General features: G+C 37.9%; 1 protein-coding gene across 2 annotated transcripts in view; it reads right to left on the bottom strand.

The window, feature by feature from the left end:
- LIPC (lipase C, hepatic type) overlaps nt 1–14,927 on the bottom strand; it is a 59,370-nt gene extending 44,443 nt beyond the window's left edge. The window contains exons 1-2 of one of the 2 annotated variants that reach the window (XM_019280777.3): nt 14,774–14,861; nt 972–1,103 (exon numbers count right to left, since the gene is read on the bottom strand). In XM_019280777.3, the coding sequence (XP_019136322.1) occupies nt 972–1,005 (34 nt within the window). In that variant the 5' untranslated portion in view covers nt 1,006–1,103; nt 14,774–14,861. Of the gene's footprint in view, nt 1–971; nt 1,104–14,773 lie in introns of both variants that reach the window. The other variant, XM_010390834.4, reaches the window with a different exon arrangement.
- Nucleotides 14,928–17,582: the final 2,655 nt, after the last annotated feature.

The following is a 17,582-nucleotide window of genomic DNA, read 5'->3' as shown; positions in this document are numbered from 1 at the left end:
ACTGCCAAAAACCACTGGGCTTGAGCAGATGCAGAAAACCAGAGTGGTCACATAAGGATGATGAATGTAGGCTTTTATGTAAAATTTTATCTGCTGCTCTTGAACACTTTTCTCCTGACTGTGGAAAGATACCTTGTTAAGAAAAGATTGTTGTAATTTATGAAGCATTTTGGTTTTGTATAACTCCTTATAGAGAAACTGAAAGTATCAGAAAGAAATACTATTTTTGGTTCAAAAAGTAAGGAATTGGAACATTTGGGTTTAGTAACAGTGGAAACTGCAAACAATTCTTGCCCTTTAGAATCCTGTTTACCATCTTATTCCATGATGAGTGGATAATGATCAGTGTAATTTCTTTTGTGTGGTGGCTGATATGTAACTGATGCACAGTAGATTACAATGTGTGTCAATGCTGATGAAAAGGGAAAACCAATTTTTCTAACAGAAAATGTCACTAAGAGCAGTTAAGATTGTATTCTTCTGATATAGGAGAGAGATTTTAAAAGCATTATTTTAAACATGGCTACCTCAGCATTGTTTTCCTCCCTTTTGCATAGGTGATAAAGAAGACAAGCTGGTTATATATCTTGAAATTAGAGATTAAGTGTGAAAAGCAAAGTCTGAAATTCTTTAATTGTTTGTTTTCTATGTACTTCATAATCCCCTGTTTTTTCCTGTAGCCTTTACTATGCTGACCCTCCCAGTTCACCAGGAGATGTACTGGCTGCCTGGAAATGTCAGGCAAACACCAAAGTGTGCCAAAGCAGATTCTTACAGGGTCAAATTCCTCCTCTGAGATAACAGCTGTTGTTCTAAAATATATTTAACGCCTTAAACATTTGAATTGATATATGCTAAAAGGTATGGAAAAAGTTCAAAGATACAACAGCAATACATGGGTCTCTTAACTTAGTGAAAGTGATTTAAAGTGAATAATCCTTAATAGCTGAAATTGTGAGCGAAACACTTACCAGTGCTCATACACAGCTGAGTTTGGTTGCTCATAAATACGCATTGTACATTTGGTTATTTTCATTTGAAAGTTCTTCAGTGAGCAGGGTGGTACACATGCCTTCTAGTCCTGAGATACCAGAATCACAATCCTTCATGTCACAACAGCAAAAAGAGAGATTTTTGTTTTCAGTTCTCTAATTTTGCATAATTTTTTTGTTGAAGCAAGCTGAAAACCATATATAATGTCTCCTAAAATAAGCACTGCCCTCATTCTTTAAGTGTATCCAGCTCCTGTTTATTTGGTGAAGAGAATCTCTGCATGTATATCCAAGGCATCCCAGGACCCTGTAATGCTATCAGTGCCTGGCAACTTTTACTTAACTTTGTAACCTTATAAATGATTTGTCAATGAGCCAACTGGGTTAGAATTATCACAATGAGTTAGAAAATTCTTCTCTTTTCCTTTCTGAGAGTTAATTATGAGTTAGTAATGCTTGTTTCTGTAGAGAGGTTTGTCTCTGTGAGGGAAAGCGGTCCTGATACATTTGGCATTAATTTCTGTCGTAGTGTTTAAAAGGCTTGATTCTAGTCAGATGTCCAGAGATTTACTTCCAGAATTCCCATTATCCTAATTAGTTTGCCAGAATGAAACAACTCAATGCACTTCCAGGCAATTATTTCACCCTTCAGCTGCTGGCATGATACTAAAATAAATAGATCACTTCATTTATGCATTCCCAGAAATACACCTTGTTAGCTGTGCCCTGGAGTCAGGAAATCAAGTGTCTAAATAATGAAAATGCTACAAATGTGCATTGTTGAAAACTGTGAAAAAAGACTGAGACTCTGTTGTCAGCAAGTGTCATGTCTCAGTTTGTGGCACTTCCATTTCAAAAAGTGGAATACACAAATAAAAAAGGAGCGACCTTGATTCATCTTCATAATGTACTATCACTGAGCGAATGCAGGCCAGAATTTTTATGCTATTTGTATATTAGTTTTAGAGGAAATACATTGCTGCCTTCAGTGTGACAAAGCAATGGTTCAAGAATGGAGCCAGGAGGCTAAAAAGAAGGATTCCAGTCCTCACACTGAATACTCTCATAGTACCCAGAGGCTCAGAGGTTTTTTGGTGTCTAATTTAAAGCAGAGGTAATAATACTGATCATGCTAAAATTGTGACCTTTGATGCTACTGGTGCTTCAGAGTTGGGGAGTTGTTCGTTAAAATATTGAGTGCTACTTTAAGGGTGGTATAAAATCGAAAGGGGCTGGCTGACCACTGCAGCCACAAAGCTGATGTGTTGTGTCACGTGGGACGGACTGATGCATATCCTAGGGCCTTATTCCCAGCTCTGTGAGCTGACACTTGGCTGTATGAAGATGTGTACAGTGGGAAAGTGCATTGCCAAGTGGAGCTGGTGGGGAAACTGCAGCCTCTGTGACAGACACAAACTTGAACACAGCTCAGAGTGACACAGTCAGGCCCCAGTTTGGGTGAGGTTGTCAGCTTTCAGCTGGTGGGTTGCATGTCCAGCTAATGAAGAGCTGCCACTTGTCTATCTGTACTGAGCTGGGCCTTGGATTTTTTCTAAAGCAGTGTTTGTTATGTGTTTCTCACTCTCTGCTTTTCACTTTGAAAGGAATGGTAGTTGGAGGCACATCTTGTGTATTGTTTTTTAAGGCTTCCAATTGTTTCCAACTTCTGGCCATAGAGGATAGTAACTTGGTGTTGGAGGTGAATCCTTTATGTTCCCACATAGCAAGTTCTATAACAAATATTTGCTGGTTTTATTTTGGATTATATGTTATTCTTTTGACTCCTGCTACAATTTTGCTTTTCTTTGTAGAAAATTTATCTCTAAAGGTCATACTGTCTGTTATCTCATACACCAAAAATAGCTGATTTTAACACATTTCTTTCTCCCCTCTTTCAAATAAATCCTTCAACTGCTCTGAAGCAGTGCTTTTGACTAATGAGAGCTATTGCCAGGCTTCCCTGTTATGACACTGTTAGAAATGTGCCTAACATACAAAAGTGATGGCTCGCTGGGCTTTCATCACTTCTTACCCACTATCACAATTAGAACCAGTGTTATATTTGGAGCTCAGTGATTCATTTCAGATCTCTCTAATTCTTGAGGGAGGCTGCTTGAGGGCAAAAATTCAGTTTTCATACAGACTTGTCTTCAAAGTCCTACATAAAACACTAACTTAAAAGAACATCACTGTAACTGAGGTGGGGAATGAATTGTTGGTAACCTGGTAGAAAGGTAAAATATAGCACCACTATATTAAGTAAAACCAGATGCCTTCCTTTTCTGACAAAGAGTCTGTTTAGACATTTGTAGAATTCCTTTGTTTTGGAACAGTTTCATCGTATCTCTGCTTCTGTAGATCATTTGGTACATGGATCAGATACAATTTTATCTAAGGCCTATTCACATGCAATAGAGCAGTCCCGTGTTTCTAAAGAGGTGTGAGTTCTCTGATTCCTCCAAAGATGTTAGCAAATTCTGCACCATATTGAGTGCCCTTTGGCTGCAGGTGAAGAATTCAACAGCTTGTGGGAGTGCTAATTAGTGCTAATAATAACTTCAGTGACCTGCCTTGGCTTTAAAATGCCTGACAGAAATTGCCCTGTCCTTGAAGGATAGAGATTTTGTTTCCGTGTACGTCTGATTAGGGATGCTCATGCCTACATGTTTCTGTGTTTAGTGATCACACACAATTAGCAGGTGGGTGCTTGTGTGTGAATGAAAAATAAGTGGGTGGTGTTGGGGAATCAAGAGGAAAAAAAGGCAAAAAAACCTCCCAAAAATACTATACCAGAATTCCATCATTAAAGGGATTTCTCTTGTAGGCAAAATAGCCTTATTAAATCAAGAATTAGTAATAGGAAAAGCATTAGATTAGGAATTGGATTATTCAAAATTAAACTTTGTCTCTCTAATTTTGGTACTTTTTCCATGGTTACTATGCTGAAATATGTATGGAGGGTCTGAGGAAAATGAAAGCTATAATTTGAGCAAGTACATAAAAAGCTCCAAAGTATGAAATTTTCATTTCATCTGGATAATTGGTTGCTGATGATGCAGAAAACAATTGTGTTTTCAAGGGTATTGCCCTGGACCTTTCTAATACAAATTTTATTTACACTAGCCAGAAAAATGAATTACAATACTTTATGAGCTGGAATGATAAATTAGGGGTTTTTCTGACTTCCCTTTCTTTTGCTAAAGTGATTTTTGACAATCAGTCAAAATAGATGAGAGAAAAGGATCTTTAAAATGCTAATAGAGGCTTAATTGGATGATGGAAACCTTGGTAAGGTAGCAGATTTATTTATTTTTTAAACTGAGGATAAAAATTTAAAGTTTAAAAAAATGTGACTCAGTGTTTAGCTCCTAACTAGACATTTGGCTTCAGTGCTGCCCAAGCAACTCTAAGCAGACTTCTTCCCTATCTTGCTGCCACCCACTCACTTCTGACCTCCTGTAGTCCCATTGTCCCAGCACAACTGGTCACTTAGTTGCAGAGTGAACAAGATCAGGGAGCTTATCCAGATAAAAAGTAGGATGACCAAGAAAAAATAGGATTGTTTTTCAACTGGATCAGTTTCCAAGCTTGATTGGCAAGAGAGACTGTAGAATTATTGTATGACTCCAGGGAACTGTACTGGCACAGTGGAGAGCCTTATGAAGTACATGCAGCAGTGGCCAGAAGCAAGGGCTTCTTAAGTTGTCAATGTCACCAAGTGTGTCATGAACTACAGTCCTTCCCTTTACATTAAGATGTCTGCCATCACTGGACACAGGTGAGGTACAAAGCTCAAAAAAAATCAAGTATTTGAGGCCTTGCTTTTCCCCAGAGCTGCACAGGTGCAGAATGTCTTTTGTCTCATTTTGGTTACACTGTTAAAGAGCATTCTAGAAATCAAAGAGCAAAGAATATTCACATTTGATTGCCTTATTACAGTCAATTAAGCTTACTCAGGATCACAGTTGTGTATTGAGGGACTAACTTGCTGCACAGCAAGAGGGAAAGTATTGGTTAACTGCATTTTCCAACTACCCACACCCTCCCAGAGTGTGCAATATACAATCAATGTAGAAATACCAAGGCGGTATCAGCTCACAGAAAGTCCATGGGGAAAGCTACAACGTTTTAATGAAATGAAGGGGTATCTGAAACAAGCAGTCTTCCATCTGGAAATTCTAGGAATCTGGAGTGTTCTGTACTACAACAGTTAAGTTGTGTGGCTATGTTTACTTTGAAAAACAGAAATACAGGTAGCCAGTAGCTGAATTGTGACTTAAAGTAGATTACGGACAAGCTGTAAAAGATCCTTCAATAACTTGTTAAAGACCCAAGATTCATTTTTTTGGATTGCTCTGGACTTGGTCCAGAATGTCTAAAAGGGAGATCAGAAGCAATGAAGTGCTGGGTTTGCAGGGTGCTAAATGCTGCTCTGATGCCTGTGTTGTGAGACATCCTTCTCAGCTCAGAGTACCCAGTCCCTGAGCAGATGCCTGAGAATTTGGTTCCCTTCTGCACATCAGGATTATCATATTTAAAGTATCCAAAGTGATTTTTTTTTAAAGCCAGTTTAAGAGCTAGCATTGATACTTCATAGATTGAAAATAACTAATAATTTAAATATTTTTGGTAGGCCCATAAATATCAGCTCTTTGATGGTATTCAGGGGAGTAACATTTCATTTAAATGAATAGCAAGAGACATCTTAAGGCCAAGCAGTTATCATCAATGGAATTAATTGACTAGCACTTAATGTTTTGTAAAATTGAACATTTTTAATGAATATACACAGTCTTCATAATCTAGAATAGAAAGATAGAAAGGGGCATGGGATCATAAGAGAAATCCAAATTCAAAGTGTAAATCCTATGAATTTACTAATTTACTTAGTAAATTTAGTAAAATTTACTAAAATTCCAGAATCTCAGTGGTAGTTGTGATAATTTCTGTTACCTAAAATTCCAGATAGAACACAATGTATTCAGCAGCCCTTCCCATTGCCACTTCCTGTGAGCTATGATTTAGGGAGATTAAACAGTAAGCAGCACAAGTGTCTCCTCTGGGAGCTGGATCAAAGACTCTAAGTTTGCTCCAATTCCAAATCTCCATTGCTTTCTTTAGGGTGACGCTGACATTACCAAGCCAGAAGGTGCTGAGGGACACATTTCTTGCCTGATGTTTCTTACATAAGTTACAGTTCCTTTAAATTAACATATTAAAGTAAAAGATCTCATTATGGTCACAGGGCATGTGGAAAGAGACTAAGGCTATTTAATGGCATGCATCAGGATCGTGCTGAACTCCTCTCTCCAGGAAACAGTGTGGAAATTGCTCTTGGGATGGAGGTAGAGTTCTGGCAGAGAGGAAAGGCACTTTAAGTTTTCGGAAAAAGTGAATCCTAAAGGTATCTGTGCACTAAGAAACATGTGGAAACCTCGCAACGCTCTGTGGGACATGCTGTCCTGGTGTAGAATGGAGGCTGAAGTGTAGTAAGCAAAATCTCATGTTTAGCACACCTTCTCTGTGTATTTCACTGTGTTTGAAATGCTGTTACCTTATTGGCTAGAGGAATGCTTTCAGGTTTCTTTTGTCTCTGCCGACCTTGGTGTGCCCCAGAGAGCAGTAAGTACAGGTCAGCTGAAGGCCCGGCTGCTCTCACTGTTCCATTGCAGAGCCCTGCAGTCAGCCATGGTGCCTGGGGATAATGAGGCACTCACTGCCCAGTTGGAGTAGAGATGGCTGAATTACTTTGTAGTGGTCAATGAAAACCAGAAGAGTAACTCCAGCACTGCACACTGAAATGTTTAGTGTAGGAACATTTTCAGAGCTTTATTGGGTAAGCTATGGATAAGGATTTCTGATAAAAACACCTCGTTAGTACCTCAGCTTTCATGACTGTGTGATGTCATCTACTAAGAAAACAATGATTTATGATGTTCCTACAAAGAAACTGTCCCCAATTAAAAGAACAAGCTCTAATTTCTATTCCTGGGTAAGCAGAAGGTAAGTATGATGGATAGAGAGCACAGTAGGTTTTCAAATGATGTGCCAGCTGGCTTTCTATGTAGTTTCTAGTTCTGCAGAGATCCATTCACTAATGCTTTATGCTGGTAGCTGAATTTTTTATATTTGAATATTCTGAGTTTCCTTCTTTCTTTCTTTTAGGTCTAGACTCTAATTCTACAGTCCACTCTGCTCATTTTTGTACTTACAGAAAACCAGGCCAGAGAATTAACTATAATTTAGTCACAGTTCCCTCCATTTGCTCTGTTTCTTGAAAATATACAAAAACTGCTTTGGAGTTATTTTCAAGTGTCAGAGAAAACTCCATTTGTCTCCTGGTTGCAGTTGGTCCTTAACTTGAAAAGCAGATTTGGAGAGTCCTGCACAAGTATAGTCTCTGAAAGTCTTGTTCTTGAGGGTGAACCTCTGCTCTGGGTCATGCTTCATCCAGTTTACTCTCATTTGCATAAACACATTAAATGCAATTAGGGCTGTCAGGTTTCCTTGTAGTTTAGCTAAGCCCTGTGGTATAGGTGGTAATTTATGTGTTGTCATAGACAAGCTATTTTAGTCAGGATCAGTTATGAAATTGTTCAGATATTTGAAAGGTCATAAAGGTACTGCCTCTAGTGAATCACAGAAGAGGGATATTGAAGCATTAATAGGGACTGGAGTCTAGGACGAGACATTAAAAAGGAGTTCTAATAGATACTAAGGACTTGATTCAATACCTGTAAAATGTTTTGGGGCATTTTTACATAATTTAATCCAGTAAGAAAGATGAATAGTTTACAGAACATGTATTTGGCACAATAAACTGGAGGTTAAGCCATTTCCATATGTCCTAAGAGCACTGCTAATTCATATTGTTATTTCTTCCTCACAGTTCAGGCACTGAAAGTAGTGTTCTGCTTCAGTAAATAGTAATCAGTTTCAGAAATGCAGTAGCTTTCAGGTCTTTCTGAAAAAAATGATAAGGGTTTTAAATAGTATCCAGCATTCTTACAAATAATTAAACTTAAAATTTTTTTTGGAAGATTGTAAGCTCTCTGGTGAAAGCATTGCCTGGATAGTACCATTCAAAATATTTTTTTTGTAGTGAATAAAAATTGCCCAAACATTTCTTCCTTAAAAAGAAAATCAGAATTTCTGCCATGTCCCTTCTTTTCCCAGTGTCAGATCCTTAAAAGCAAACCTGGAAGGCATTCGTACCGTCATCCTAAGTCAAAAGTACAAGTGACATAAATATGAAAACTAGCAGTACTATTTCACCACAACAGAAAAAAAAAATCAAATGGAAATATAACAAACCAAAATACTAGCCTCTTTAATCAAAAATATAAGTTCCTAACATCTTTTTTTTTTTGACAGAAAGTCCATAAAATTTAATTATTTGTGTTTTTATAACTCATAGAATTCCAGTCAAAGATAAGTTTTGGACAAGTTTTGGTCTCAAGACATGACAATTACCTGGACAGTATATTAATTATAGAGTGATTTGCCTGGTAAATAAAACAGAAGGTATTTTGATAGTTATCTATATATATATATATATATATATATATATGGTTTTTTGATTGGTTTTGTTTGGTTTTGGTTTTTATTAGTACAACTAAGGAACACATGCACACCACTGCCATTTCAATTTGACAGAACCTCTAATTAGAATGACTTTTGGAAATGCAGGTTGGCAAACATGGAGTTAAACTTTAATTTATGTCCTCCAACATCCCTTATGACCCATTGCTGATGAAAAGGAGAAGAGTGGTGCTTGAAAGAGTAAATAAATTCTTCAGTCCAATACTGCAGATTATTTTGAGCCTGAGATGCATAAAGTAGAGCAGAAGTAATCTAATGTAGACAAGATTTTAAAATGAAAAATTTCCTCCCAGTGGTGTTTCTGTATAATGGTTTACAAAGTTAGCATTAAGATATGGGAGAACATGCCAGTGTAGCAGAATTTTAGGGCAGTTTGTCAACTCCAGACACAAAGCAAAATCAAACATATGTGTATGTTCTTATTTTTGTCCTTGGACCTGCTCTGTCATCATCTCCTCCATGGTTCATCTCCTCCCTCTGTAAGCAATATACAAATTTAGAAAATGCTTTTTGGAACAAATATTTCAAAACAGCAGAACTTTAAAGGTTTCTGTCAAAATTTGGGTTTTCAGATTGGACATGCTGCTTTAATTCCAGAGAGCATTATGTGTATAAACACCTTGTTTCCCCATATTCAATATTTCTAGATCTCTTTTTTGTCATTTGTTGCACTTGGAGCAACACCAGGAACTCCGGATGCCAAATAGAAGCCCAAATATAAACAGTATTATTGATAAAAGATTCAAATAGATTTTACTGGACTGGGCAAGCAAAGCAGAGAATTTCTGTAATTTTAGCCAACAGCTCCTGTTTGTGCACCCATCTTGTTTTAGAAGCATTTCACCACCAGCAAAAGCTTTTGTTGGCTGATTGTAATGGGTATGTGGAAGGGTGTGCAATCCTATGCAGTTAATGCTTTCTGAGAATATTAGCAACTGTAACAACTTTTTAAAAATTGAAAGGAACAAGAAAGAAAGTTGTTATAGTAATGTAGTTTTAAAACCAGTGTATTTCTCTAAAAGAAAGGCTAAAAAGTGGGAAAGAAGTAATTTTAACTTGGAGCACAGACATTAAACATTTTTTTTTGCAAGAGTCATAATTCACATTTGGCTTATGGCCAAAGCAGTGAACTTTATCACCCAGTCTTGGCATGTGCAGATAGATGGTCCCTTCTGTCTCTTTTGCCAGTTATTGCTCATGTTGCCAGGAAATCTTAATCATGCTGCTTGGAAGTGGCTGCTGGCCCACCCACCTGCTGCCAGGCTATTCCACTGTATGAGGAGTCTGACTTAGCTTCAGCAAATGGGCTCTTCACTCTATCTAACATATAGGAAAAAAGGTCACTGTGCTAAGGCCACCCAAGGGGACCATATGGTGTTAGGAGTTACATCACCACTGTTGCACTGCTGTTGATGCAACCCTATTAATAACCCTGAAGCTTCCCATGGACGTGGCATAACTAGGTTTTCTAAAAGGAAATGTGTAATATAAACCTAGAGTCAACCACAAAATACGAAGAAAAGAAAAATGTTCTCTTTAATAATGAGTCATAGAATTGTTTGTGTTGGAAGGAACCTTAAAGATCACCTAGTTCCAACCCTCCTGCCATGGTCAGGGATGGCCCTCATAGGTCAGGGTGCTCAGGGGCCTGCCCATCCAACCTGGTCTTGAACTCTCGCAGGGATGGGGCATCCTCAACTAGGCAACCTCTTCCAGTGCATCACCACCCTCTGAGTAAAGAATTTATTCCCACTATCTAATGTAAAATTACCCCTTCAGTTTAAAACCACTGCCCCTTGTCCTGTCACTACCTGCCTGTATAAAAAGTCCCTCTTCCTCCATTTTATAAGCCCTTTTAAGGGCTTATACTGGAAGGCTGCAATGAGGTCTCTCTGGAGCCTTCTCCAGGCTAAACAACCCCAACTCTCTCAGCCTGTCTTCATAGGAGAGGTGATCCAGCCCTCTGATCATCTTTGTGGCCTCCTCTGGACCCACTCTAACAGGTCCACGTCTTCCCTGTGCTGAGGATCCCAGAGCTTGATGCAGTTATGTTTTTATTGATACTTATTTTGCATTAAAACTGTGTATATGTATTTAGAAATAACTGTAGCCTTCTCTAGTTTGAGAGGAAAAGGAAGACAATCAGTTAAGAAGTTAGATTGCAGTGCCACATTACCAAGAACAATTCTGTATGTTCAAGTTTCTCTAGTGTCATATGTCAGCACTATTCAGACAGCAATAGTCAGAAGAATGTAATGCTCAAGTCAAATGAATTGCAATCCACTGGTGAATTTAAGCTCCTCATTAAGATGTTCAGTCACTTGCTTTAGCAGAAATATTGAAAGTTGTTTCATGCATGGATAACTCCTTTGTCAGTCAGGTTCCTGTTATTGTCTCTTTTCATGGGAAAAGCAGAGAGCCTTCTGTTAGTTAAACTATGGTTATATTTTGGACCTTGTAGTGAAAATTTATGTCTGAAATTATGTTCCTAGATTTTTCCAGATGACAAAAGGAAAAATGACTGGTTTCAATTATAGAAATTTTTGTAGCATTCTGAGACTCATGAGAGCAATGCAAATCTTGAACACAACCAGTCAGAAAATGGCAGCAAATAGTTTTGCAGAACTTTTCCTGATAATATCATAACATAGATCATTAGCGTAACTGGTATCTGAACTTTCAAATTCCAGGACTTCTTGGACCATTATTTTGGTATGTCGTAAAATTTAGCTCCTGCATCCCTCTTTAAGTGATCTAACTAGAAGTGATGTGAATTTAAACTTCAGAGGTGATCAATAAGTCCATTGAAGTAAATAAGAAATATTAATGATTTTTAGACTTGTTTCTATGGGCTAACTTTAGTTCTCTATCTCTACAGTTTAAACGGATTTGGAATCTTCTATGCTTTTTGTGTTTCTAATAGGTTTTCAGCTTCAGGTAGAAATTATTATTGTGGTAGCTTTTTGATCTGATAGGGTATACTCCACACATTGCATTTGGTTGAGGAATTTTATATAGACTTTGATATATATATATATATATATATATATATATATATATGCTATACCAAATGTTTCTTTTATCTGTAATACACTTGGGGAATAAAGAAAACATAACAGCTATTCAGATTTCTGCATCATCCACTCCTATGGCCTATGTATAATACTAAGGTGATGACAGCCCTGTAGTACGTAAAACACGGCAGAATTGGATGACAACTAAGATGTTACCTTCTCTTTTGGGCAAAAAAGTGCAGCTCAACTGCCAGCTGTGAGACTGTCAGGTAAGAAGTGCTAGCTCAACACCATGTATTTTCATGTCAACTACTGTATAGCTGTGCTCTGCACAAGGAAGTGGAATAATGGAAAATATTCCCACCTAGTTTTATGTTTACAGGAGAAGAATCAAAATAAATAAGAGCTTATGTTGAAATATTTTTCACATGCTTGTAGAAAGAATCATCTTGGCTCAACTTCAGGGATATTATTTTTAGGTGCTTATTTCTTGTTCTGGGATGCTACTTTTAGATAACGAACCTTTGCCAAAAATGCCAAACTTCTTTCCTGCTGTACAAATGTACAAGAAAACCATGGCATTTCAGAAACCCTCTGTGGTTTTTAAGAATAACCCTGTGTGTGTTTTAAATTTAGTGTTGTCTTTGCTTGGTAATGCACTCCATCTTATTCTACATAATTAAGTGTAAAATAAGAACCTACAATATACATTTTTGTACATAACTTGATCAAAAATACTTACACACACTTATCTAAAGTTTACCTGGTGCAGCCTAATTCCTATAAGTTCTGATTTTGTAATGTGATTTCTTTTACTGTGTAGGTGGATACAATAATATGGAAAAAAAATTGAAGCAGTTGTTTATTTTCTGGGTACAAATGAATGAGTAAGACCTTTACACAGTGATTGTTCTTTTAGAGAATGGCTCTCTCATACGTAATTGCATGTGCTAGAATTATGTACCAGACACTCATCCCTGAGGAGGCTTTGCAGTTCCTGATAGTTGTGCTGTTCTGTGCTGCAGTTCCTGATAAAGCAAGAACAAACGAGATCCAAGGTAGAAGGATATCCAGGTAAAATAGATACAGTGCTCACTGAAAGCTGTCTCCACTTGACAGCATTACAAGGCCTCTTATGTAGAGCTAAACGCTTTGCTCCCTTCCATAGTGTGAGGTAATGCCTTACTGTCTTTTGCATCTGCCATTGTGGCAAATGAATCTGCCTTACTGAGAAGTGAAATGAGGAAAAGGACTCCCTGAGGTTGCCAGGTGCAGCCAATGCACACAGAACAAGCAGAGCTTTGCTGACAAGTCAAATGGTTACAGAAATAAGGCAAGCTTTTGAGAACTGGAAATCATGTTATCTTCTGGCCGTAGTTGGTGTGGCTGAGGTTGGATTGGAGAAGGATAACAAGGAATACTCATTAATGCAAATGGACAGTTGGAATTAGAATTGCACTGATTTGAAGCTGACAAGAGATGAATGTCTGAGTTCAGCATAATGGAATACCAGGGTCTTTAGCCTTGTAACTACCCCCTGTAGCAGATCTAGTTAGGCTGTGAGTAGCCTCTGGAAGAAAATAAAGTAGATTTTTTTTTATTTTTAGAAATAAACCTTCTCTGCTTCTTGAATTGGTCTCTTGCCTCAACACACTATGAGCTGGGCGTATCTGCTAGTGCAAATATGACATGTGACCTGTTGTTCGTGGCCTGCAATTGAGGTTTTAAACTGCAGAATGAGCAAACAAGTGAAGTCCATGATACAGGAGTCCTAGGTCATGAGGGGAAAGGGGGATGGAGAGAGTGAAGTGACTGACCTTGCTATAAATGGTGCCACAGGTCGTGGGGGTAGGAAAACAAGAGCTGCATGAGGCAGGACCTGTGACTGTGAAAGAACAGGAGGACAGTGGCTTCCTCTCTCTGCTTTGTGTATCTATGGGGAACTAAACTTTGACCACACAGTTGAATCTGAATAGATCCAAGCAAAGATGATGTGAGAAGCCTCAAACTAAAGTTAGTGCTCTGATTTTAGGTTCTCTCAAAAATACAAAATTGATCAAGGTTTCTAAATAGCTTTTTAAGGTTCAGTGACTGTGAAGGATGTGCAGGCTTTGTCTGGTAAACCAGGACAAGTTATGGCATTAATTGAAATTTCTCCTTGTGTTTTAATTCAAGGTTTTTATATTGTTCAAAGTTAAACCCAAGGGGAAATTTAATGTGCAGAATCAAAGAAAGGTGGTTGTGCCTCCTGTAGATTGAAATCATTATGCCTGTTGCATATAAAGCATTTTTATAGGACATGGTTTCTAAAACTGTTAATATAAATTAACATAAATACAAAACACAGCTGCTGTAAGGGGCCATACTTCCGTGAATGAGCATATCTTACTTTATTTCCAGCCAAGGAGAAAATGACATTTATCCCCTCCAGATTTAGAGTATTAAAAATGCAGTTAGAGAAGAAAAACTAAGGCTTGCTTTGTATACATCAATAATGAAGTCAAACACGGAATTGTCTTTGTCACATCTTAGAGGTTTTAAGAAATGCAGTTGTTTGATGCTGTCTTACTCAGCAGTCACACAGATACTGACATAATGTGCAGTGTCACAAATGCATAGAAAATTGTTTTAAAACCATGCCAGTGATAAAGATCCTTTGCAGTACTGCTTGACAAAATATACTGCAGATGTATCTCTTTCACTCAAAGATATTCTTCCACTTGAGATGAAAGGCAGTCTGCATTAGGCAACTCAGAAAATGAAAGCTTAAACACTGTCAGATAGCTGGAAATTTTGATTTATAGTAGGAGACTGAATCTATCTCACAGAATACTTCTAGCCCAAGAATATTACAACATTACCAATTCAGTGAATATTTTCAAATTAATACATTTTAAAAGTATCTTCATCGGAAGTTTCGTTAAAGGTCAGATTACCTTACTTTTGTAGTCTCAACAGGTAGGGATTTCCACTGGGAAATATTTGTGGTAATTATGAACAACTACATTTTCCAACAAATACAGACAGGTATAAATGCCATATTTTAAGGAACATAGCACCCAAACCCAACATGCTGATCACCAGACAGTCAATACTACTGAATTTTTATAGGATAAACATTTTTTAAAAGTTCATGATCAGTATTTATATTTGATAGTATATTACCTTGTTTCTTTCCTTCATATGTATTTGCTGAGACGATGATACAAGAAAGCAATAAAAATGAAAGACGTTGCAAACTTTTCATTTTTTCTTTCTTTGAGAGTTCTGCTAAAGTCTGCCAAGAGATGGGAACAGGAAAGAATTAGCAATGATTTGCAAAAAATTCTTTGCCCATTAATCATTAACTTTGATTTCTTCTGTCCCCTGCTCCGGTTTTTCCTTTTATGGAAGTGAAATTGGAATTTGCCTGTTTCCAAACTCTTCATTTTTTTTATGCCACTTGTGGCAGAAATAATTTGGAGCTGGATCCTCCTACTTTGCTCAACAGTGCTCAGCTCTGAACACAGACTTGAAGGCATTTGTTCTCTGGAATGCTGCTAAAGGCCAGGGTAACCAGCTTGAATTCAGCTGGTCAATAGCTCGGTCTGAGCACATTGCAAAGTAAGGGCCAGAGCTGAAGGTTATTCTAAATATTTCATTAACATAGACAAATCCCAGCAAGGCAATCATAAAAATTTTATGTATATTAAACGCTTTTCTTACTTCAGTGGTTCTATCTGTACCAGATTTTGGATAATCATAAAGTCTTTCAAATTAAGTGAACAATTTTTAACACTTAAGACATTTACTAATACAGCACAATTAACCAACATCTCTCTCCACTTCCAGTAAAAGAATCATAAGAAAGTGTAGGTAGTAACTGTAGGAGTCATTTCAGTGGAAAAGTTTCTACTAAATTGGTATGGTTTATACTGGAAGTCAGAGCAGGATTTTAATTACAGCACCATGTGTACACGCAACAGCAAGTAGGTACATATTGCAAAGCGTGAGAAGATAAAAAGTACTCTAGGATAGGCAGCAAGGATTACACCCAGCTGGATCTCACACATGAGCAGGACACGATGCTGGCCTCTGTACCGTGGTAGCATCAGTCTGCAGCATCATGGTTTTGCCACGTCAGTAGTGGTGTTGAGACATGCTCTAGCTCATTTTAAAGGAACAAAGTGCCAACGAGGATGTAGCCATGGCAGGACAGGTCTTAGCATGGCTGCAAATCCACCTGCATTCCCACTAGTCACTGGATTGCCAGTTTATGTGGGTTGACGCTGCAAACCTCCATGGCTACCTGTACACCTGAGCTAGTGTCTAATACCTCACTTATATGCTTTGACACCGTTGTGGAATTTTCCTTAGAAACAGGTCTCTGGCACAGGAAACTTTCTCCCATGTTCTGAATCATTAAGAAGCCTTCATGCACAAGAACGAGTAATAGTGTAAATTCTTTCCTAAACTTAGTTTATCTTGAATTTGCTATTAGTAATAGCAAATGGAGACAATTTTTTAAGAGCTCGAGGTCTGTGGCAAATTAAATGACTGAAACAGAGCTTGTAAACTTGAAAAAGTATATTTTGAGTATTCAGTGAACCCCAGATTCTTTATGAAGCCTCCTAGTTAGTAAATCTAGAATACGTGAAATGATAGCCATACCATCCCAGCCTGAGGAATTTTTAATTTTTCTGTTGTGTTTATAATCAAGAACTATTTTAAACTGTCCCAGATAAAAGAGTTTTCTCTTTTTTAAAGACTAAGTCTCATATGACCAATATGCTATAGCAGGACTGGTACGTTAGAAAAGAAAAAACATATTTTCAGCAGGGAAATTCTGCTGTCTTGCTTGATCCATTGTTTAGGCATGTGAGAGCATGCTTTGTGGAGTGGGGTCCATACTGCTGGATGCTGCATGAAGGCAGGAGAAAAGTGCAGATCACTTTCTTTGCTTGCTCATTCCAAGTAGCTGTGAGTCTAGGATACAGCAGACAGCTGGAAAACCCTCAAGCAATCTCTAAGGTCATACCAGTCACCACAGCAGGCAGTGATCTTGGCACACTAACATCTGAAGCACTGTCAAGACTGATTGATTATTGTGTGTCTGTAAGTATACTGAAAAAGAGGAAATACAGAAAATGTGGTGATTGGATCAAAATTACTCTTGATAAATGACAAATACTGTTCACAGCAGTATTTTCAGTGAGCAAGAAAAGGAGAAAGAAGATGACCAAGAATTTAGGCTTTGATACTGGACAGGAAATGCTGTGTTTTAGTGAAGTTAACACTGGTGGAAATTACTGATGTGATTTAGCACAGCCTTGCAGTGAGCTTAGAATAATGTTGGCTGAACATTATGTGAAGATGACAGATCTGACTGACAGGTTGAATGGTGACACTAGCCACAGTAATCAAGAAAGTAGAGAGCATTTAGAGGAGAAAGATTGTGAGCTCCACTTTCTGCAGACAAGAAGTGTTCTGGAACAAGGTGATAGATCTGTCAGGGACAGAACTGGCTGTTGGATCTTTGCAAAGAGATTGCCTGAAAATAAAGTCTATAGGAATCCGTGTTTGGATTTACTTCTCACTATGGAACCCATGTAGGAACCAGGATGACATTAAGAGCATCTTACGAAGGATTGCTTAAAGTGGTAAGAGGGAAACTGGGAAAAAAGGTGAAGGAACCTGCCTTCCTTTGGCGGGTGTTACTTCATTTGACAATTCTGCGTCAGTTATTGCTGATATTTATTTATCTTTCCAGTGTTTACAGAATATCAGCACTAATGGTGAGAGCAGTAAGCAGAGTTGTGGGAATAATTGTACAGCATTTGAATGAGAGATTTCACAGTGCATGTTGAGGATGAGTTTATGTAGCACAAAATTGCCTGCTATGGCACATTAGTCTGCAGAGAGCAGATGTGGTTGTGTTCCAGAGGAAGGAGCTGCTCCCAATGGTCTCTGCAGCATTGTCACACAATGTGTTTTC

Source organism: Corvus cornix, chromosome 10 (assembly GCF_000738735.6).
Source record: "Corvus cornix cornix isolate S_Up_H32 chromosome 10, ASM73873v5, whole genome shotgun sequence".
In the NCBI taxonomy this organism is placed as follows: Eukaryota; Metazoa; Chordata; class Aves; order Passeriformes; family Corvidae; genus Corvus; species Corvus cornix.
This window is presented reverse-complemented; position numbering and strand designations above follow the sequence as displayed.